At 38.4% G+C, this 23,970-nt stretch overlaps 1 protein-coding gene across 1 annotated transcript in view; it reads left to right on the forward strand.

Annotated features, from left to right (window-relative positions):
* Window positions 1–3,234: 3,234 nt before the first annotated feature.
* Window positions 3,235–23,970, forward strand: part of LOC126354922 (eukaryotic translation elongation factor 1 epsilon-1) — a 30,021-nt gene continuing 9,285 nt past the window's right edge. Inside the window, exons 1-3 of the mRNA XM_050005015.1 lie at window positions 3,235–3,400; window positions 7,719–7,928; window positions 19,548–19,643. Of these exons, the coding sequence (XP_049860972.1) occupies window positions 3,305–3,400; window positions 7,719–7,928; window positions 19,548–19,643 (402 nt within the window). The 5' untranslated portion in view covers window positions 3,235–3,304. The remainder of the gene's footprint in view (window positions 3,401–7,718; window positions 7,929–19,547; window positions 19,644–23,970) is intronic.

Consider the following 23,970-nt stretch of genomic DNA (forward strand, 5'->3'; position numbering starts at 1 on the left):
TTTTTTCCTTGTCCACATATACACACTGTATAATGATATAGAATTTGTCATTGTAATGCAATGAAACTAAGTAGCTCAAATATACTGCATACATCACACGAGGGTAGGTTACGAAATTTGCACTTGTATCATAGATGTAATACATACACTCCTGGAAATGGAAAAAAGAACACATTGACACCGGTGTGTCAGACCCACCATACTTGCTCCGGACACTGCGAGAGGGCTGTACAAGCAATGATCACACGCACGGCACAGCGGACACACCAGGAACCGCGGTGTTGGCCGTCGAATGGCGCTAGCTGCGCAGCATTTGTGCACCGCCGCCGTCAGTGTCAGCCAGTTTGCCGTGACATACGGAGCTCCATCGCAGTCTTTAACACTGGTAGCATGCCGCGACAGCGTGGACGTGAACCGAATGTGCAGTTGACGGACTTTGAGCGAGGGCGTATAGTGGGCATGCGGGAGGCCGGGTGGACGTACGGCTCAACACGTGGGGCGTGAGGTCTCCACAGTACATCGATGTTGTCGCCAGTGGTCGGCGGAAGGTGCACGTGCCCGTCGACCTCGGACCCGACCGCACGACGCACGGATGCACGCCAAGACCGTAGGATCCTACGCAGTGCCGTAGGGGACCGCACCGCCACTTACCAGCAAATTAGGGACACTGTTGCTCCTGGGGTAACGGCGAGGACCATTCGCAACCGTCTCCATGAAGCTGGGCTACGGTCCCGCACACCGTTAGGCCGTCTTCCGCTCACGCCCCAACATCGTGCAGCCCGCCTCCAGTGGTGTCGCGACAGGCGTGAATGGACGGACGAATGGAGACGTGTCGTCTTCAGCAATGAGAGTCGCTTCTGCCTTGGTGCCAATGATGGTCGTATGCGTGTTTGGCGCGTGCAGGTGAGCGCCACAATCAGGACTGCATACGACCGAGGCACACAGGGCCAACACTCAGCATCATGGTGTGGGGAGCCATCTCCTACGCTGGCCGTACACCTCTGATGATCGTCGAGGGGCCACTGAATAGTGCACGGTACATCCAAACCGTCATCGAACCCATCGTTCTACCATTCCTAGACCGTCAAGGGAACTTGCTGTTCCAACAGGACAATGCACGTCCGCATGTATCCCGTGCCACCCAACGTGCTCTAGAAGGTGTAAGTCAACTACCCTGGCCAGCAAGATCTCCGGATCTGTTCCCCCTTGAGCATGTTTGGGACTGGATGAAGCGTCGTCTCACGTGGTCTGCACGTCCAGCACGAACGCTGGTCCAACTGAGGCGCTAGGTGGAAATGGCATGGCAAGCCGTTCCACAGGACTACATCCAGCATCTTTACGATCGTCTCCATGGGAGAAAAGCAGCCTGCATTGCTACGAAAAGTGGATATACACTGTACTAGTGCCGACATTGTGCATGCTCTGTTGCCTGTGTCTATGTGCCTGTGGTTCTGTCAGTGTGATCATGTGATGTATCTGACCCCAGGAATGTGTCAATAAAGTTTCCCCTTCCTGGGACAATGAATTCACGGTGTTCTTATTTCAATTTCCAGGAGTGTATAAAGGTCATCTACAGAAGAATTTAAGGACTTGCAGCTGTGAGCATTAAATAAGTATCATTTTCTTTTCAACCAAGTTGGAAGACAAATATTACATAACCCAACACTTCCTGAGTTGGTCTCAGCTGTGACAGCCATTTTTACAGAATATGTAGGTGAAAATGAACTTACACCAGATTTTTTAAACACAAGTACTAAGTATTTAGGTGAATGGCTTAGGAAGAAACAGACTCCAGTGTGAGGAAAAGCAAAACCTGAAAATTGCAACGTCAATGTCAGGGCATATTTACGTCGCACAAACAGAAAACGAATAACAGGAAGAACTTAGAGACAGAGGAGCAACACACTAGCTGAGAGGTAAGTTTCAGAATTCATATAGTACATGTGACAAAATACAAATTTTGGCTGTAGTTCTGCAGGGGTGCCAAATCACTGTGTTGTTCCCAGCGCAACCCAAATTTCCTGTGTAGGTGACTCACACAATTTTAAGTTTCGCTGCATAGTTTTAAGGACGGAAATGCATCAAGAACATTGGTTATACGAATAAAAAGAAACACCATGTAGTATTTTTTCATGTCGTCCTGTTCTGCTAGCTTGTTTCTTACATCCACATCCCAATTATTAAAATTATATTAGATTATGTTTTCGTTCCACAGACCCAAAAATGATATGATTCTCATGGGTGTAGAACAAGTCAGAAAGTATAACATAAAAACAAAACATTTGGATATAATACTACTGTCCTGACCGTATGTCAGGGTTTTGCCAAATATTTGAATATATTACACCATACTAGAACTGCTTATATTTACAGAATTACTATATTGTCAGAATGAAACATACTTTTAATACATTTATCATAGACAAAATAGCTAATCTTGATTGTTGTGACCAAGTGTTGACAAAACTGAAATCTAACAGACATCAAAGTACAATATGATGGGTTGGAATGACACTGACGAAATTATGAATAAATGTTTAACAAAAGACTAAGAAAATCAACAGATCTATTTGCAAGATCGTTTGCAACGATCTTACAACAGCTTCTATAACACTAATTTATCACACAGGAGAACTTACAAATCTTTCAAACGCTAAAGAAGAAATCAAAGTAAAATATTCTTGTGTCTGCAACATGCAAGTTATTACAGGAGTTCACAAGTAAAACTTCGCCCATTACAGATGAAGTATATCGTATATAGAAATGTCTGACTGCTTTCATGAGGATTTCTACATTATCTCACACTTATATTCTTTACGTTTGACGAGGTAATCAGAAATAAATCTAGAAAATGATTTTGATGTATGCACAACATTGACTTTAGGCAGTTGAGATGATACGTTGGGTCCTTGGCGTTACTACCTATAGATATTTCCCAGCAGAATTTCTTATATTAAGTAAGTTGATCGAAACTGGCCCTCACTACAATTAACAAATATCAGATTTTTAAGATACCGCAGAAGAAAGCTCACGAAACAGAAATGATAGTGTGGATCACAGTTTAGTTTTTGTTTTTTATTGATGAAGCTTTCAATTTACATATTCAATTTAGATATTTATTTGTTTAATGATACGCTCTTTTCACAGTCGTACCAGAAAAACTGAAATTCGTACTAATTACTGATTTTATCCCTTGCTTTTGACTGGCGAAAAAGTTACGTTGCTTGAACGCGCAATCATAATCTCTGATCCGGAAACCTGTGTGTACTGTTGTTGTTTGTTGACAGTTAACGTAGGTGCGAAAATGGTGTTATGTGATGAAAATCGACTTCGGCAGCTATGCAGAAGCCTGGGTGTGGAGACGCGTAATTTAAAATCGGATGCTGGAGGAAATGTAACGGTATGTTGTCTGTATTTTCTCAGGTGTATTTTCAAGACTTTACAAAATTTTCGCTTAGTACCAGCCCAGGTTCACTTAAGAGCTGGCAGAATGTGTGTGACTGTGCAGTAGAATCCAAACAGGGATAAGTTTTTTTAAATTGCTTCCCATTGTATTGTAGTTTAAAGAGTTTATTGAAGGGTACCTAGCTTACACGAGCTGAAACCACATGCTGTGTTTCTAATGGAATTGAAGTGTTTTTTACGTTGTATAATAATCACTTGGCAGTTAATATCAGTATTATCTTCCACTGTGAAGTACTCTCTGAAAACAAAATTGTAGATATTGAGATATAGCTTGATAAGCCCTCACGGGAACAACAGAGAAATGATTGGGTTACTTGCAGATGCAGTTATTGCCCCCGTAGTTCATTCGACAAGAAACCCCAGTCTCTGGTATAGTGCAAAGTACCCCCTGCCATGCACTTGGGAAGGCTGGATATACATGCCTCTTAGAATTCTTTCACTTGCAAAGACAGCTTGGATGGGATTGCAGTGTTGTAAAATATAGACAGACATATGCCTAAGTAGTCTGTGTCGTCGATAAAGCAAGCCTTCAGCAGAGAATGAAGGAAATGTAAAATGGTTGTGTTATGATGTCAAGGATCTGAGAACTGAGGTGGATGGTGTATTTATTTATTTACATGTCAAGTTCCGTAGGACCAAATTGAGGAGAAAATCTCCAAGGTTATGGAATGTGTCAGTACATGAACTTACAACGTAAAAGTAATAACAGATAAAAATAAATGTTCATGAACCTGAAAGAAAATCAGTCCATAAGTTTAAGCAAATGCTATCAGCATCACAATGAGAATCAGCTTAATTTTTCAAGCAACTCCTCGACAGAGTAGAAGGAGTGACCCATGAGGAAACTCTTCAGTTTCGATTTGAAAGTGTGTGGATTACTGCTAAGATTTTTGAATTCGAGTGGCAGCTTATTGAAAATGGATGCAGCAGTATACTGCACACCTTTTTGCACAAGAGTTAAGGAAGTGCGATCCAAATGCTGGTTTGATTTCTGACGAGTATTAACTGAGTGAAAGATGCTTACTGTTGGAAATAAACTAATATTGGTAACAAGAAACGACAATAAGGAATATATATATTGAGAGGCCAATGTCAAAATACTCAGACTCATGAACAGAGGTCGACAAGAGGTTCGTGAACTCACACCACTTATTGCCCGAACCGCCCGTTTCTGAGCCAAAAATATCCTTCTGGAATGGGAAGAGTTACCCCAAAATGTAATATCATACGACAAAAGTGAATGAAAATATGCAAAGTAGACTAATTTACGTGTCGAAGTATCACTCACTTTCGATACTGTTCGAATAGTGAAAATGGCAGTATTAAGTCTTTGAACAAGACTCTGAACATGGGCTTTCCACGACAGTTTACTATCTATCTGAACATCTAGGCATTTGAACTGTTCAGTTTCACTAATCATATGCCCGTTCTGTGACATTAAAATGTCGGGCTTTGTTGAATTGTGTGTTAGAAACTGTAAAAACTGAGTCTTACTGTGATTTAATGTTAGTTTATTTTCTACAAGCCATGAACCGAGGTCATGTACTGCACTACTTGAAACCGAGTCAATGTTGCACACAACATCCTTTACTACTAAGTTAGTGTCATCAGCAAACAGAAATATTTTAGAGTTACCCATAATACTAGAGGGAATATCATTTATATAAATAAGGAACAGGAGTGGCCCCAACACTGATCCCTGGGACACCCCCCACTTGACAGTACCCCACTCAGATCCCACATCACAGCCGTTATCAACATAGTGAATAATGACCTTTTGCTGCCTATTACTGAAGTAAGAGGTGAACCAGTTGTGAGCTACTCCCCTTATTCCGTAATGATCCAACTTCTGGAGCAATGTTGTGAGATCACCACAGTCAAATGCCTTTGTTAAATCAAAAAATACACCAAGCGTTCGAAACTTTTTGTTTAGCCCATCCAGTACCTCACAGAGAAAAGAGAATATAGCATTTTCAGTTGTCAAACGACTTCTAAAGCCGAACTGTACATTTGATAGCAAATCATGTGATTTAAAATTATCAATTAACCTTACATACACAGCCTTTTCGATAACTTTTGCTAACACTGATGGCATAGAAATAGGTCTAAAATTATCTACATCATCACTTTCTCCCTTTTTATAAAGCGGCTTTATTACTGAGTACTTTAATCGCTTAGGAAACTGACCATTCCTAAAGGAAAAATTACAAATATGGCTAAATACAGGGCTAACATGTGCAGCACAGTACTTTAATATTCTACTACACACTCCATCATAACCATGAGAGTCCTTAGTCTTCAGTGATTTAATTATTGACTCAATCTCCCTCTTGTCTGTATCAGAGGAGTATTTCAGACATCAATCTCAGAAAGGCATTTAATAAGAAATTTATATGATTTCCTGTAGAAACTAAATTTTTATTTAATTCACCAGCAATGCTCAGAAAATGGTTGTTAAATACTGTACATATATCTGATTTATCAGTAACAGAAATATTATTACTGCGAACTGACTTTATATCATCGACCTTGTGCTGCTGACCACAAACTTCCTTCACAACTGACCATATGGCTTTAATTTTATTCTGTGAATTAGCTATTCTATTTGCATACCACATACTTTTTGCTTTGCTAATAATATTTTTAAGCACCTTACAATACTGTTTGTAATGGGTCACAGTAGCTTGATTGTGACTACTTCTAACATTTTGATATAATTCCCGCTTTGTTCCACATGATATCCTTATCCCATTAGTCAGCCAACCGGGCTGTCCCTTACTGCTATTACCCCGTTTAGAAAGTGCTAATGGAAAGCAACTGTCAAAGAGCATGAGAAATGTGTTATGGAAGTCATTGTATTTATCATCTATATTATTGCCACTATAAACATCTTGCCACTCTTGTTCCTTGACAAATTTTGAAAAACTCTCTATTGCTGTTGGATTAACTTTCCTACGTAGTTTGTAATTAAATACGACTTTTGTTTGAGTACAAAAACCTTTTAATGTTAAAATTTTTGCATCGTGGTCTGTGAAAGGCCATTGACCCTTTTACTAACAGAATGTCCATCTAATAATGAAGAAGGAATAAAAATATTGTATATGACTGTGCTACTATTCCTCTGCGCCCTAGTTGGAAAAAACACAGTTTGCATCAGATCATATGAATTTAGGAGATCTACCAACATCCTTTTCCTTGCACAATCATGTACAAAATTAATATTGAAAGTCACCACATATAACTACTTTCTGGTACTTTCTACAAAGTGAATCAAAAACCCTCTCTAGCTTAAGCAAAAATGCTCTGAAGTCGGAGTTAGGGAACCTGTAAACAACAGCAATTAGAAGTTTTGTTTCACTAAATTCAACTAATGCTGCACAACTTTCAAATATCTGTTCAGTGCAGTGTCATGATATGTCTATGTACTCAAATGAAATACCGTTTTTTACGTACAGAGCCACTCCGCAAGGAACTCCTTGAGAAACAGCCAGCTAATCTGTAGCCTGGTAAAGGAAGCCTCTGAATTATCAAATTATTTAAGTGGTGCTCTGATATACCAATAATTTCAGAGTTAAAATCTATTAGCCGTTCACTAACTTTATCTCTAATACCTCTTATATTTTGATGAAATATGCTAATTGCTTTTCTACTTGGAAACATTACATCCTCTGGAGGTGAGCCCTTAGTTAGAGGCACTTCCTTTAAGCAGGTATACCTATCAGCTGACTTCAGTCTAAGAAAGGTGCAACTCTAACACCAACTACCACAGGAATTTTTCCATGAGTAATACCACTACCACCACCACCCACTACACTGTCACCTATAAGTGTAGCCAGCCTCCCCTTCCCATACCTATTGAGGTGCAGGCCATGCCTAGTGAGACACCATCTACTGATAGACCCAACTGGCACAACTGAGATGTGATCCATGCCCTCCGCCATCAGTGCCCTCCCCAGCCCCACATTAACGCTCCTAACAGCCGCATTAAGGTGAGGCCGATTATGATGCCAATCATGGTAAACACAAACTTCTGAATTTGAGTGTGTTTTTGTAAGCTTTATTTTCATAAATCTTGGTCTTTTGTGATCAATTCTGGTTAGTTTATTCTTCCTTTCTCAATGTGCATTTTGATGTATCATAATAGGAAGCTTCAGTAATATTGACATTTTTCAATTTCTGTTTATAGCTCTTAATTAAATTATGACTCGGCCTATTTTTCTGTAATTTGATGGATGGTATGCTGGTCTTTACAGATTAGTGCATCGGATCTGAGCAATGGAAGACTACCAGATGAACTAGTAACAGGATTTGGAACAATTGCATTGTCATTAGCTAAGAAAGCAGATAATTCACTGCTAGGAAAAACAGCAGAAGAAGAAGCTTGTGTGAGACAGTGGGTTGAATATGCAGTTTGCTACATTAATTTATTGGATTCCCCTGGCGTGCAGCAACGTGTACTAAAGGTGAAATTTCTGCACTGTTGAAGTAGATACTACAAAACATTATGTTGTGGGGTGCTGATTCCTTTTATTGTATATCTTTTGTCTACTTTTTTCTTTATTTTAGAACATGTTAAACACTCCCCGTTTCAAGTATCCCTGTTTGACTATGCAGCAGTGTAATTTACTCCATAGACTGTCAGCTGACAAAATGCTGTATAGGGTCAGAAACAGCATGAACTAATTTTTCAAAGTGATGCTGGGACCTAATTGTTTCTTTTGCTCTTTTTGTCATTCTTTTATCTTGGATATAGACAAGTTTTTTATGTGTGATAACTGTCTTTCACTAACATAGTTGCCAGTACACAGTATAAGATGTCAAAATTAATGTGAAGCGCACTTTTACAGATACAGTAGTTGTATATAATTAACTTAATTTAATAACTTCTCATAAATAACATGTATGCTCACGTGCACAGGTCTGTGACTGCAAAGGGGACAGTTTCAACTGGTTGTGACATTGAAACGTAAATTGCAAATCATCTGTTATAGATTTTGGCATATGCCAGGACTTAACAGTACTTATTGTGACTTAGAGCATTGAAAATTCCCGTGTGTGTCAAAAACAAGTTTCCATGTGGTGATTTGGGGTGGAGGGGAGAGCCAGACCTCTAAGGTCAAAATTATGCAAATACGATAGAGGAAATGGAAATAATGGTAGAAATGAATATATGCAGTATGAGATCTTGAATGAGGAGTTACACAAGTAAGCTGCTTTTGTTTTGCAACAGATAACAGCATGGCAGTCATTGATGGTGCTATCTAGAGAAACTGTACACAATCTTCCATGATTTACCACTTTTTAAAACTTCTGGTAGAAAGAAACTGAGAATCAGACTAGGAGCCAGACCTATAACATTGACTTCCATGTGCAATTACTGGTGTGCTACCTGGCCTTAAAGCACCAATTCTGCTAGTAACACTCTCATACTTTCTAAACATCGCGGAAATTCTTCTGCATGCCTTACTGGGCTAGCACTCCTGGAAGAAAGGATACTGTGGACTAGCACACAGGAAACAGAATGCTCTCCACACTGGACTGGAAAATTAAGTATCAAGTTTACGTAGTGATAATAGTGATATTTACAGTTCATGACTGACTGTCAAATATGACAGTATTGTTACAGTAACAGAGACATTCATGTAATAATCTGATCAAAATAGCTTTTGCACCACTATCATGACCCAGAGAGTTTTCATATAGAAAACTTCATTTGCAATACTCAATACCTAAGAAAATCACTACGTTCAGCAACCTGAGTGATGGAGGTAAAGGGAAACATGATTTCGTAGAGCAATTCAATAGAATGTAGTGTAAATGATAATTACTTGAAAACACTCACATGCCGATAGGTGTTGTTGACATACCTTGATGGGGTCAGCTGAAAATGTGTGCCCTGACTGGGACACTCGAACCCAGGATCTCCTGTTTACATGGCAGATGCTGTATCCATATGACTGCAGGGTCTTATCCCCTTAACGCTTCCTGTGAGACCCACATTCCCAACTGTCTACAATCTACATAGGTAATGTTCCTAATAGATACTTTGCCCATCCAATTGTTATTCGCGCCCACTTAAGTTGACGACTCCTGTAAGAGGACATCGTTATCAAGGTAAAGAAACCTGGCGTTCTATGGATCAGAGTGTGGAATGTCAGATCCCTTAATTTGACAGGTGGGTTAGAAAATTTAAAAAGGGAAATGGTTAGGTTAAAGTTGATGCAGTGGGAATTAGTGAAGTTCGAAGGCAGGAGGAACAAGACTTTTGGTCAAGTGAATACAGGGTTATAAATACAAATTCAAATAGGGGTAATGCAGGAGTAGGTTTAGTAATGAATAAAAAAATAGGAATGCTGGTAAGCTACTACAAACAGCATAGTGAACGCATTATTGTGGTGAAGATAGACATGAAGCCCATGCCTACCACAGTAGTACAAAGTTAATATGCCAACTAGCTCCACAGATGACGAAGATATTGATGAAATGTATGATGAGATAAAAGAAATTATTCAAATAGTGAAGGGAGATAAAAATTTAATTGTCATTGGTGACTGGAATTCGATAGTAGGAAGAGGAAGAGAAGGAAGCATAGTAGGTGAATATGGAATGGGGGTGAGAAATGAAAGAGGAAGCTGCCTGGTAGAATTTTGCCCAGGGCATAACTTAATTGTAGCTAACACTTGGTTCAAGAATCATAAAAGAAGGTTGTATACATGAAAGAGGCCTGGAGATACTGACAGGTTTCAGATAGATTATATAATTGTAAGACAGAGATTTAGGAACCAGATTTTAAATTTTAAGCCATTTCCAGGGGCAGATGTGGACTCTGACCACACTCTGTTGGTTATGAACTGTAGATTAAAACTGAAGAAACTGCAAAAAGGTGGAAATTTAAGGAGATGGGATCTGGATAAACTGACAGAACGAGAGGTTGTAGAGTGTTTCAGGGAGAGCATTAGGGAACAATTGACAGGAATGGGGTAAATAAATACAGTAGAAGAAGAATGGGTAACTGAGGGATGAAATAGTGAAGGCAGCAGAGGATCAGGAATGTAAAAAGACGAGGTCTAGTAGAAATCATTTGGTAACAGAAGAAATATTGAATTTAATTGATGAATGGAGAAAATATAAAAATGCAGTAAATGAATAAGGACAAATTAATACAAACGTCTCAAAAATGATATTGACAGGAAGTGTAAAATGGCTAAGCAGGGATGGCTAGAGGACAAATGTAAGGATGTAGAGGCAAATTTCACTAGGGGTAAGATAGATGTTGCCTACCGGAAAATTAAAGAGACCTTTGGAGAAAAGAGAACTACTTCTATGAATATCAAGAGCTCAGATGGAAACCCAGTTCTAAGCAAAGAGGGGAAAGCAGAAAGTTGGAAGGAGTATATAGAGGGTCTATACAGGGGCGATGTTCTTGAGGACAATATTATGGAAATGGAAGAGGATGTAGATGGAGATGAAATGGGAGATATGATACTGCGTGAAGAGTTTGACAGACACTGAAAGACCTAAGTCGAAGCAAGGCCTCGGGAGTAGACAACATTCCATTAGAACTACTGATAGCCTTGGGAGAGCCTGCCTCGACAAAACTCTACCATCTAGTGAGCAAGATGTATGAGGCAGGCGAAATACCCTCAGACTTCAAGAAGAATATAATAATTCCAATCCCAAAGAAAGCAGGTGTTGACACATGCGAAAATTACTGAACTATCAGTTTAATAAGCCACGCCTGCGAAATACTGACACGAATTCTTTACTGACGAATGGAAAAACTAGTAGAAGCCAACCTCGGGGAAGATCAAATTGGATTCCATAGAAATTTTGGAAGACTTGAGGCAATACTGACCCTACGACTTATCGTAGAAGAAAGATTTAGGAAAAGCAAACCTACATTTCTAGCATTTGTAGACTTAGAGTAAGCTTCTGACATTGTTGACTGGAATACTCTCTTTCAAATTCTGAAGGTGGCAGGGGTACAATACAGGGAGCGAAAGGCTATTTACAATTTGTACAGAAACCAGACGGCAGTTATAAGAGTTTAGGGACATGCATGGGAAGCAGTGGTTGGGAAGGGAGTGAGACAGAGTCGTAGCCTATCCCCAATGTTATTGAATCTGTATATTGAGCAAGCTGTAAAGGAAACAAAAGAAAAATTTGGAGTAGTAATTAAAAACCATGACATTGTATTTCTGTCAGAGACAGAAAAGGACCTGGAAGAGCAGCTGAATGGAATGGACAGTGTCTTGAAAGAAGGATATAAGATGAACATCAACAAAAGCGAAACGAGGATAATGGAATGTAGTAGAATTAAATCGGGTGATGTTTGAGGGTGTTAGATTAGGAATTGAGATGCCCATTAAAGTAGTAAATGAGTTTTGCTCTATGGGGAGCAAAATAACTGTTGATGTAGAGGGGATATAAAATGTAGACTGGCAATGGCAGGGAAAGCGTTTCTGAAGAAGAGAAATTTGTTAACATCAAGTATAGATTTAAGTGTCAGGAAGTTGTTTCTGAAAGTATTTGTATGGAGTGTGGCCATGTATGGAAGTGAAACATGGACGATAACTAGTTTGGACAAGAAGAGAATAGCAGCTTTCGAAATGTGGTGCTACAGAAGAATGCTAAAGATTAGAGGGGTAGATCACATAACTAATGAGGAGGTATTGAATAGAATTGGGGAGAAGAGGAGTTGTGGCACAACTTGACTAGAGGAAGGGATCGGTTGGTAGGACATGTTCTGAGGCATCGAGGGATCACTAATTTAGTATTGGAGGGCAGCGTGGAGGGTAAAAATCATGGAGGGAGACCAAGAGATGAATACTCTAAGCAGATTCAGAAGGATGTAGGCTGCAGTAGGTACTGGCAGATGAAGAAGCTTGCACAGGATAGAGTAGCATGGAGAGCTTCATCAAACCAGTCTCAGGACTAAAGACCACAACAACAACAATAGCAAAACGCGTCTGCAGTTAGTAGTGTCACATTTCCAAATCTGTCTGATTTCTCAGCATTGCCTGAATTAATTTGACTACTTTCCACTACTCCTGTTTTACTTAAGTTGATGTTATTTTCAAGGCATTATCCAATGCGTGCAACAGATCTTCGACATTCTGTGCTGTTTCTGACTGAACTACAATCTCATTGGCAAAACTGAAGATTTTTATTTCTATCCCTGTGCCCGCAGTACGAGCTTAATATTGGGTCTAGTACATTTTTAGTTTATTTGCTGGTATTTGTCAGCAGATCTGATAAACATTTAAATCCCAGTGCCACACTAGTGTATGCCTATGTGTTTAGGTGTCTCTAGTGACTTGCTAGGGTACTGCTGTTCTGGTATTTTGATGTATACCCAGATTGCAAATATGTATCTGCAAACAAACAAACAGTAATTGCATAACTGTAATTTTTCAAGGTGATAATTAAAACAAAATGTTTACGCCTTGTACAGCCCTGTCTCGCACTGTTCTTGACCACTGACTCAGTTTGACTGATATCTATTGTCTGGTTTCTGTACAGTCTGTAGATAATCTTTTGCTCCATGTATTTTATTCGTGCCACCTTCAGTGCTTAAAAGAGTGTATTCCAGTCAACATTGTCAAAAGATTCACCCAAGTCTAAAAAATTCTGTAAATGCAGGTTTGACTTTCTTCACTCAGCCATCTAAGTATGAAAAGTTTTCATGTGTAGTTTTTGTTTCATTCTGTGTCAACCTTCTGTGTCTGTTGGTTTCTGTGAACTGTGATGTATAGTGTCAATGGTGGAAGTGCATTTGAAGTTGTAAGTGTTTTTTTAAAGCAACATTGCTTTGTTACTTGTGAACATTTTATTACCGCAAAACAGTTATTATTTTGATGATGCCAGAAGTTGAGCAGTAATGCAGTTGACTCACTCACAAATGACTGCTCTCGGTTCATGTCTGGCTATTTACAATGCAGCCCTGTGGCAGGAATTTCATAGTTTTTTTGTGATTTAAAATAGAATACTACAACAATTAATGACAAAAAGCTAGAAATTATAAAGGTAACTAGCCCATATCTTTAGATCCATTTACTTAATGCACCCACTTTTTTGTATCCTTGTTTTTTACAGACTCCCAAAAGGCACTAATTTAGATAGCTACAGCTATATTGGTGTTTCTTAGATTTCAGTTTTGTCACGTGTAATTTTGTATGGTGATGGTATTTCAATATCTTCAAATCCTGATATTTCCTGTATTAGCTAATGGTGAGTGGAAACAATTTCACTAAGAGTTCCTGATTGTCTACAGTATAGCTGTAATGAGTATAATTTTTTTTGCCAAATGGGATAATTGATAAATTTGTGTACCCTTGCAGTGCAGTCATGGTTTTATAGTTGTGCTAATAAGATAATGAGGAGTGTCTGTAGCATGTTAACTGGCTGGATTAAACATGATTTGTTTCAAGTAGTAGGATCAGTAGCACCTCATATGTTGCTAAACATTTCTAGAACCCAAAATGATCTTTCTGTGGTTGGCACCTATCAGCTTTTCCACTCTTCTGCAAATAACTCGTTCGTGATTTGCAGCCATGCCTTGTTAAACTAATCTACATACACAGTTCGTAAGCCACTGTACAGTGCATGGCGGATGGTACCCTGTACCACTAAGAGTCATTTCCTTCCCTTTTCCACTCACAAATAGTGAGGGATAAATGACTGTCTACATACCTCCATACCAGCCGTAATTTCTCTTAAGTATGTAATCCTTATGTGAAATATATGTTGGTAGCAGTAGCATTGTTCAGCAGTCGGCTTCAAAAGCCGGTCCTATAAATTTTCTCAATAATGTTCCTCGAAAAGAACATTGCCTTCCCTCCAGGTATTCCCATTTAAGTTTCAAAAGCATCTCCATAATGCTTGCATGTTCATTGAATCTGCTGGTAACAAATCTAGTGGTCCATCTCTGAATTGCTTCGATGTCTACCTTGAATTTGACCTGGTGGAGAGCCCGGATATTTGACCTGTATTCAACAATGGGTTGCACTAGTGTTCTACATGCAGTCTCCTTTACAAATGAACCACATTTCCGTAAAAGTCTCCCAACGAACCAAAGTTGACCTTTCGCCTACCCAGTACAATCTTTACATGCTCGTTCCATTTCATGTTGCTTTGTGTTGTTATATGTACCTATTTAATCAACCTGACTGTCAAGTAGCATGCTACTAGTATGCGTTTGAATGTTACGGGATTGTTTTTCCTAATTTCCTGAATTAACTTACAATTTTCTACATTCATCACACCAACTAGAAATTTTGTTTTTCATCTTGTATTCTACTGCTGTCACTCAATGATGACAGCTTTCTGTAGACCCTAGCATTATCAGTAAACAGCCACAGATTGCTGATGGTTCAGTAATATTCACTGCTGTCAGCATTTGCTTTTTTTTGTAGTTGGAATCATTTCATTCTCTTTGAAGTCTGAGAGTATTTCGCCAGTCTTATATGTCTTGCATACCAAGTGGAATAGTTCTCTCTCTCTCTCTCTCTCTCTCTCTCTCTCTCTCTCTCTCTCTCTCTCTCTCTCTCTCTCTCTGTGTGTGTGTGTGTGTGTGTGTGTGTGTGTGTGTGTGTGTGTGTGTGTTGTTGACAAAGGCATTAATGGACAAAGGCTTTATTTGTAACAGTCTTTTTGTCCTGCCTATCTGCAACTCAGCATCTCTGTTACATGGTGAGTAGGAAATTGCGTTTTCATAATATTGTTACATTCCATCCTGGGTTATTCATTGTATGATAAATTGTGTCTGTGCAAGATTCTGCTAGGCGGCTTCTCCTGTCACTGCTTTCCCCCAATGTGTGGTCTCCTACTACTTTTCCTTCTCATTCTTTATCTACTGTGTAATTCCATGTCTCCATAACTATTAATTTTTCAACTTTCATAATGATTTTAGTAGTTTCATTTTATCTACTCACACATTCTTCAGTTTCTCTTATCATTTGCAGAGTTAATAGACATATAAACATGTACAAATGTTGTTTACATCTTGGCTGTGATATTGTGTTCAATATGCTGTTCATCATAGCCCACACAGATCTCTGTTTTGTCTTTCAGTATTAGACCTACTTTTCATAGCATCTGAATTTCTGTTGATAACTCAGTACTCATGCAGCTGGAATTCGTGTTCTCACTGGCAGCCCACTTCACTAATTCATTGTAATCTATCTTCAATCTATCCATTTCTCTTTTAAATTCGTTAAACTACCTCTTTTCCAAATTCAAATCTCTGAGCAGGGACATCAGTCTCTGCTCAGAGATTCGAATTTGGAATTATTTAACTCTTGAATATTTTATCCAAGAGGATGTCATCAACAGAAACCATAAAGAAGAGTTGCATGTGCTTGGAAAAAGGCTACATTTTCTATTTTGCATGGATTCGAAGACTTTACTAAAGCTCGGTTTTTTAAAAATGTTTCAGTTTAGTAATTCACAAAAGAACATGTAACATTATTATTATGCGTTTTTCTGAAATCCCAATCCATCTTGAAATAAACAATTTATGATTCTAAATTATTCATAATCTTAGTTCCCTTAATTAATTCATAAGAGATGTCTGATTCAGAAAAAATACAGCAATAAAATTATATTGCTAAAGTTTAGGAACTTGTGGTCATTAAACCGAAATATGCGATTGAAATGTTGAGGATCCAAACTTTTAATGCCAGTTATTTCATAAGGGTCTACTGAAGAATGGGGTATAACCTATCGGCTTTGACCAGTGGTGTCATACTTTACTCGTAGATATTAATGTCTTTATTTTTGAGCCATAGGTAATAAATTGGTTATCTTTTGTGGCAAAGGATCATCATTGTGAATTGAAATAAATGAATGTGTTTTTAAAAGACAGGGCTAGACATTGTGTAAGATTTTTGTCACTTCTATTAGTTTAAATCATTTGTTCATTCCAGTTTGTTTGGTACTTATTTCCATTCTTAGTGAGTTTGAGACAATTTGGAAGAATTGTTTTTCATTCTGTACAGTTTTTACTTTTCAATTTTTGTTTGTAGAAATGGATTTATCTCCTTCATTTGGCTTTTGCTAGTATGTGCCCTTATTGTTGATTATGTTAGATGTCGTGAGTGCGGTGAACATATGCGTGTGATAAGTGTGTCAGCATCTCATAGACATGATGTATTTATATGGAGGTGTACGAAAGATTGAGTATGGCATTCAAGTCAGAGAGGAACATGATCTGAGAAATTGAAGCTGGTCTTGAGGGATATAATAGAAATTACATATGTTGGTATTTGAGGTATTCTGTTTGGTTATGTGTACATGAATGTTGCATGGGTGAGCATGTCACTCTAGACTGGTTTGTTGTGTAGGGAAGTATGTGGGAAATATATAAAGTACCCTTGGGGGGGGGGGGGGGGGGGGGAGATGGCAAGTGTCATCTGTGAAATTGATGAGTCTACTTTTGGCAAAACCAAGTATAAAAGGGGAATCCTACAGTGGGATTATGGGTTTGGGGGGCTGGAATTTCAGCCCCAGAGTCTGATGATGTAGTTTTTAAAGTGGTTCCTAATGGAATGGGAAAATGTTGGTGAAATTAATTAAAGGTCATGTTGTCGAGGGCTCTTCAGTTAGTCCAGATGGGTTTTCTTCATATAGGAATGTGGGGAATAGGGATTTTCAGCATCGTCTCATGAATCATGACATTGAATTCTGAAGTTCAAGTACTGGGGCTTGTACCAAGAGTATAGAAGGTTATTGGTCATCCATAAAATCTGTTGTAGGGAGGGGGAAATGATGCATTTCAATACTACAGAGCCATTTGGATGAATATTCTTGGAGGTGCTGTGTACCCAATACGTATTGCCAGTTAGTTTTTCCTTAAATATTTTGGGCAAGAGTGTGTGTGTGTGTGTGGGGGGGGGGGGGGTGTTGTTATCATAAGTTAGTTTTAAGTAGTATTTAAGTCTAGGGACAGATGACCTCAGCAGTTTGACCCCTTAGGAATTCACACACATTTGAACATTTCAGTTTTTCACTTTCGCTAGTACTAGTATCACTAAAGAATAGAATGCTAGTAGTAGTGGAGGCGAAAAAAGCAACACCTGTAAAATGTGTATCGCATACTGCAAGGTCACCTGAAGAATATGCAACTGGGAGCCTTAGGCACTGATTTTTTGTCACATCTCAGGCACTGCATTTTGTGGGCTTGGGATACAAAAAGGCAATATACTGCCATGTACAAAAAACTCTGGATGGTCACAGAGGCTACTAAGAGTGGCAAACTTGACTCTAGGCACCTTGCAAATTATCTGTCATCTTACATGTTGGTACTACCAAACTGTCTTGCAACAAGAGGACTCCCCCTCCCCCAACCCCACCCCACCACATTGTTTGTGTATGGAGCACCTTTGATGGTACTTCATATACTCAAAAAATGCACCATCCTAACTGACCTATGATGTAAACTGAAATTAGATGTACCCCTGTCTCAAATTTTGTGAAAGAAAACATTGTCGGTAGTAGGCTGCATAATTATCTTTAGTAAAAAAGGATAACTATAGAGTGTATTACTGGTAGTGTTTTCTTTCACAAAATTCTTGGAGACTGTGGACCCACATATGAACAAACTATCTACCTCTAATGCTTGCTGAAGACAACAGCTGTTGGTTTCTTGAGAGAGAGAGAGAGAGAGAGAGAGAGTAGTAAAATCTAAAGTCTTTAGTTATTGGACTGGCATAGAGAGTGAGCACTAAGGTACCATTTACTGGTACTCCTTGAGCCTTTCTCTTTTAACATATCAAACTATTTTATGCATGTCCCTCATATATTTTGTGTGTTGTTAATGTGGGCAAACATGGAGGAGAGGATAATTCACTGTCCTGAGGGATATGTAACTTCACCATGACTCACATTGCTCCCCTTTCCTTCCAGATCTAACAATCTTCACCACCACTGCTGAGTGTACTGCTTCTCCTTGTAACCAAACTCATGAAAATGAAATGTGAAAGATATTCAGGATGAGAAAATTATTCAGATTAGCAATCAGACAACTTATTTGTACCATGTTTCACAGACTTCAGCTGTATTGAGAAACTGTACTCTTGTAGCTGTTATAATTGTCGTTCCAACAAGTTAAAAACGATAAAAAAATCTGCGTATGGTTGACTGTGGATAAAAAGAAGACTGCAGAAAGAAGGGATCGGTTAGTAGGACATTTTTTGAGGCATCAAGGGATCACAAATTTAGCATTGGAGGGGAGCGTGGAGGGTAAAAATCGTAGAGGGAGACCAAGAGACGAATACACTAAGCAGATTCAGAAGGATGTAGGTTGCAGTAGGTACTGGGAGATGAAGAAGCTTGCACAGTATAGAGTAGCATGGAGAGCTGCATCAAACCAGTCTCAGGACTGAAGACAACAACAACAACAACTGATAGAATATGACACAGCTGTAAAACTCGACTTCACATGCGTAATCAATGAATTTGCTTCGGTAAAAGCAAGGAAATGCCAAGTAAAATTATAATAAATAAATTTTCTCGATTCTTAATTGTAACACATTTTTAGTTTCTTATTAATAATTATACACTATTAGTAATTTATGACAAGCAATTAAAATCTTTTCTTTATTATACGTCATACAAAAACCAATGTACAGTAGCTGCCTTAAAAATAAGATACAGTTTTTGTTTTAATTTCAATATTTTTAGAAAGTTTATACAATTTTTAGTGTACTAACTGCAATGATATATTTCATTTGTTGCATGCAAATATTTTTTTAATCAGTACTGTTGATTTAAGTAATAGTGTTCAGTTTGCTTCATTTTTATGTAACCCATGAAAAAAATTATAAACTTTTCTGAATCCATGTAGTTTTATGAAAGGGTGGGGGTCAGCAGTTTCAGCAGGGGAGTAGGATCAGCTCGGTACAGCTTTGAATGGAACACATTAATTATTGCACCAATATGATTACTAACAAATATAAGGGAGACAAATATAATCTAATTAAAAATAAATGTAAAATGTCTTGTTTGTACTTTTCATTTTGTGGTACATTTGTTAGTCAACTGCTACATGTTGTACACACTTATTTATGTTCATATTTTTTCAGGAACTGAATAGTTTCTTGGCAGACAAAACATTTTTTGTCTCATATCATCAAACTTTAGTGGACAAGATGTATTACCATCTGTTGTATGATGTTATGGTGAGTACTAAACAAAAATTACTATTAATTTCATCATTAGAATAAAGTCCTTGGATTAAATGTTCCGTGCACACTGATGACGGTCGTGTTACTTTGCATGCTAGTTCTGAAACACTGAAGAAGCTAGTGAACACTGACATTATTTTGTTTTTGATAATTATTACAGATATTATGTTTGCAACTGAAGCAATCTTTACACTACATTCTTGTATCTGCTGTTATTACACTACATTCTTGTAACTGCTGTTAGAACAATTACCTGTGCAAAAATAAAATGTTATCCTTGATTATATTTTATAGTTAATAGTTGCAGTATCCAGAATAATGTTTTGAGAGAGATGTATGATAAAATAATGGACCTCAAATAAAGCAAAGAGTAATAAAGCTAACCACTTTATCATGTAGTTGATGTGTTGAGCAGTCAAGATGCACTTAAAAACAAGATTGAAAGCGTAGCTGAACATTTAAGCAATGGGCAGTTCCTGTCTTTGGAATAATGATAACACACACACACACACACACACACACACACACACACACACACACACGGCTTACAGCCAGGAGGTGAAGGCCCCAAGGTAACAGGATAGGAATGTGGCGAGCCTAACATGGTGCAGACTTAAGTATGACTAGATATTTAGATACAGAGAGAGAGAGAGAGAGAGAACGGGGGGGGGGGGGGGGGGGGGAGGAGATGAATAGAGTTAGTGCACATTACAGCGACACTAGATAAACACTGAGCCACTTGGTGATATTAATTTATTATAATATCATCAGGAGAGTTTTCAGGATATAAAACAAGTCAAGTTAAATTAATAGACAGGAGGAGCCACTGCTGACTACTTCTGGAACGTTTACAACAAATTATGACCTATGCTACCTACTCATACTAACAATTATTATGTCAAGTACTTTTTCATTAATTTATATATGTGTATTATCAGAAAACCAGCTACTTTGAAAGAAGCCAGTGTTCCTTCTCAAATGCACTGACAAAAAAAAAAAAACGCAACAACAAGTGGCAGTTGTGATACATAAATGAAAGTTGGTAGGCATATTACAACTAAAAAGTTATGTCACTTCAAATTTCACATAAGAAAGACATTAGTAGTGCCACTATGAGGATGCAATTCAGATATGTATGAAATACGTACTGTAAGGCAGTAAGTGCTAATTACCTTTAAGAGTTCGGAGTAGATATTAAAACCCGTGGAGAAGAAATGAAAACTTTGAGGTTTGCCGATGACATTGTAATTCTGTCAGAGACAGCAAAGGACTTGGAAGAGCAGCTGAACTGAATGGACAGTGTCTTGAAAGGAGGGTATAAGATGAACATCAACAAAAGCAAAACGAGGATAATAGAATGTAGTCTAACTATGTCGGGTGATGCGATTAGGAAATAAGACACTTAAAGTAGTAAAGGAGTTTTGCTATTTTGGGAGCAAAATAACTGACGATGGTCGAAGTAGAGAGGATATAAAATGTAGACTGGGAATGGCAAGGAAAGCGTTTCTGAAGAAGAGAAATTTGTTAACATCGAGTATAGATTTAAAAGTCAGGAAGTCGTTTCTGAAAGTATTTGTATGGAAGTGAAACATGGACAATAAATAGTTTAGACATGAAGAGAATAGAAGCTTTCGAAATGTGGTGCTACAGAAGAATGCTGAAGATTAGATGGGTATATCACATAACTAATGAGGAGATATTGAATAGAATTGGGGAGAAGAGGAGCTTGTGGCACAACTTGACTAGAAGACGGGATTGGTTGGTAGGACATATTGTGAGACATCGAGGGATCACCAATTTAGTATTAGAGGGCAGCGTGGAGGGTAAAAATCATAGAGGGAGACCAAGAGATGAATACTCTAAGCAGATTCAGAAGGATGTAGGCTGCAGTAGGTACTGGCAGATGAAGAAGCTTGCACAGGATAGAGTAGCATGGAGAGCTGCATCAAACGAGTCTCAGGACTAAAGACAACAACAACAACAACAACCTTAACTTTTAAGATTGGATGTGGTGAGTTGATGTTAGTCAAGACTGCATGTAAGGCAAAAAAGCTGCTCTTGTCAACATATCACTGGGTTTGAATGAGGTCATGTAATAGAGCTACGAGAGGCTGAGTGGTCCTTCTGTGAGGTTGCAGAAATACTTGGCAGGAACGTAGCGACATGATTGCTGGCAGCAGTGGTCACAGGAAAAAATGGTTGAAAGAAGACCAGGCTTCGAACGGCCACGTGTACCATGCCACTGCTGAGAGGGAAGACCATTGTGTTCAGTGTATTATGGCTTTGGCACATTTTACTGTATCTGCAGCAGCAGTTTGAGCAGCAGTTGACACTCCAGCGACATGACGATCTGTTACAAATTGATTACTTTCAGGACAGCTCTGAGCCAGACACTCTGTGGCATGTGCTCCACTATCCCCAAACCATCAGCGTTTGTAACTTTAGTGGTGTCAAGCAAGAGCTCATTAGAGGGCAAAGTGGATGTCTGTTGTTTTCTCTGATGGATGCTGGTTCTACTTCAGTGCCAATGATGGCTGTGTTTTAGTTAGAAGGAGGCCAGCCTAGAGCCTGCAACCAACTTGTTTGCATGCTAAGACATACTGGACCTATACCTATTGTTATGTTCTGGGATGTGATTTCATGTGACAACAGGACCACTCTTGTTTTTTATCCTATGCACCCTGATTGCAAATTCGTATGTCAGTCTGTTGATCTGACCTGTTTGCTGCCATTCATGAACAGTACTCTGGAGATGCTTTTCAACAGGATAATGCTTGCCCACATACCACTGTTGTAACCAAACGTGCTCTACAGAATAGTGTCATGTTGTCTTGTCCTGCTTGATCACCAGATCTGTCTCCAGTTGAGCACATATGGGACATCATTGGACAATAACTCCAGCGTCATCCACAAACAGCGTTAACTGTCCCTGAATTGACCAATCAAGTTCAACAGGCATGGAACTCCATTCCAGAAAATGACATGTGGCACAATGTATCCCCAAATGTCAGTACATTACATTATTTTTTGGCATTGTTATTTTCTTCCTTCCATCAGTGTGTTTCTCAGCTGCTATTTTTATCTAATATGTTAAATAAAAAAACCATGTATGTAGCTTTAGGCAGAATATTATCTTCTGTCTGTATGCTGGCAAAGTCAAAATCTCTTTGCTTCAGACATTAGAGTTGTGTGAAATTTACATTGTTGAGTCCAAATATTGTGATAAATTGTAGGAGTGGCTGATGTGGTGGTCACTTATTTTGAATAGCTAGGAATCTGAAATTTCCTGCTCAGGGTGATCACGTTGAAATAATATACCAACAAAAAATTTTGTGTTATTCGAATAAATTTATTATAGTGTAGTTCATAGACAGTAACAGAAGAAGGAAGTTGTTTCTTTAGATTGATTGAATGTTAGAGTTTTAGAATCATTAAATAAAACTGTTTTACCTTTTAAAAGAGAAAAAAAAGAAAAGAATGCAATATTTGCGCCAGTGCAGTTCAGTACAGTACAATAATTTGTATCACACTGTTCCTCTGTAATCACTTTTCTGGACAGTCACGGAATAAATTCACCACATATGTGTAAGGTGACTTGCAGAATATAGATATAGATGTAGAATGTCACTGTATTTCATCTGCAGTACTTTTGTCACAGATAAAGTGACGACATTTCTGAAAATATGTTTTTCAGTCTTGTAATTATGGTCAGAATACAAATGTTTTATTCCAGGAAAATTTCAGTGAAATTTGATTGCATTGTCATAGATATCAACTCTTCAAGTGTTTTTTTGAAGAAATATGTGCACACTATACAGTTGGAAAGCCTCTCTACTATTGGAATAGAATTAGTTTCTAACTTGCATTATTATGTTCATTCTTTGACAGTACATTTATGTCTGAGCATTTTAGTACCTCTGTATGGGGAAGATTTGAAGCTTTGTGTACTGGGACTTTTTTTTCTATTTTTCTTGTTTTAAGCCCTTTGGGTGAATATCTTGAAGATATATTCCCATCATTGTTCATTTATACATGCATGCACTGAGTGATGTGAAGCAAGACTAATTTAAGTAAGAGAACTGTTCACCAAAAACCATGTTTTCAATATGATTGTATTTCTGCTATTAAAAGATAACCCTGACATAATAAATGTAGCTTCTTAACGTCCTTCTGAAGTCACCCTTGACATTTATTTTGTCTCTAGCAATGCCCATCTCTCATAGATCTCTTGGATTACTTAGACTGTAAAAAATTCCAGAATTTCGTAAGAGATACTCATTATCATTGTGCGCTCAGAACAGTAACATTTTCTTTTTTATTG

This window comes from Schistocerca gregaria, chromosome 3 (genome assembly GCF_023897955.1).
Source record: "Schistocerca gregaria isolate iqSchGreg1 chromosome 3, iqSchGreg1.2, whole genome shotgun sequence".
In the NCBI taxonomy this organism is placed as follows: Eukaryota; Metazoa; Arthropoda; class Insecta; order Orthoptera; family Acrididae; genus Schistocerca; species Schistocerca gregaria.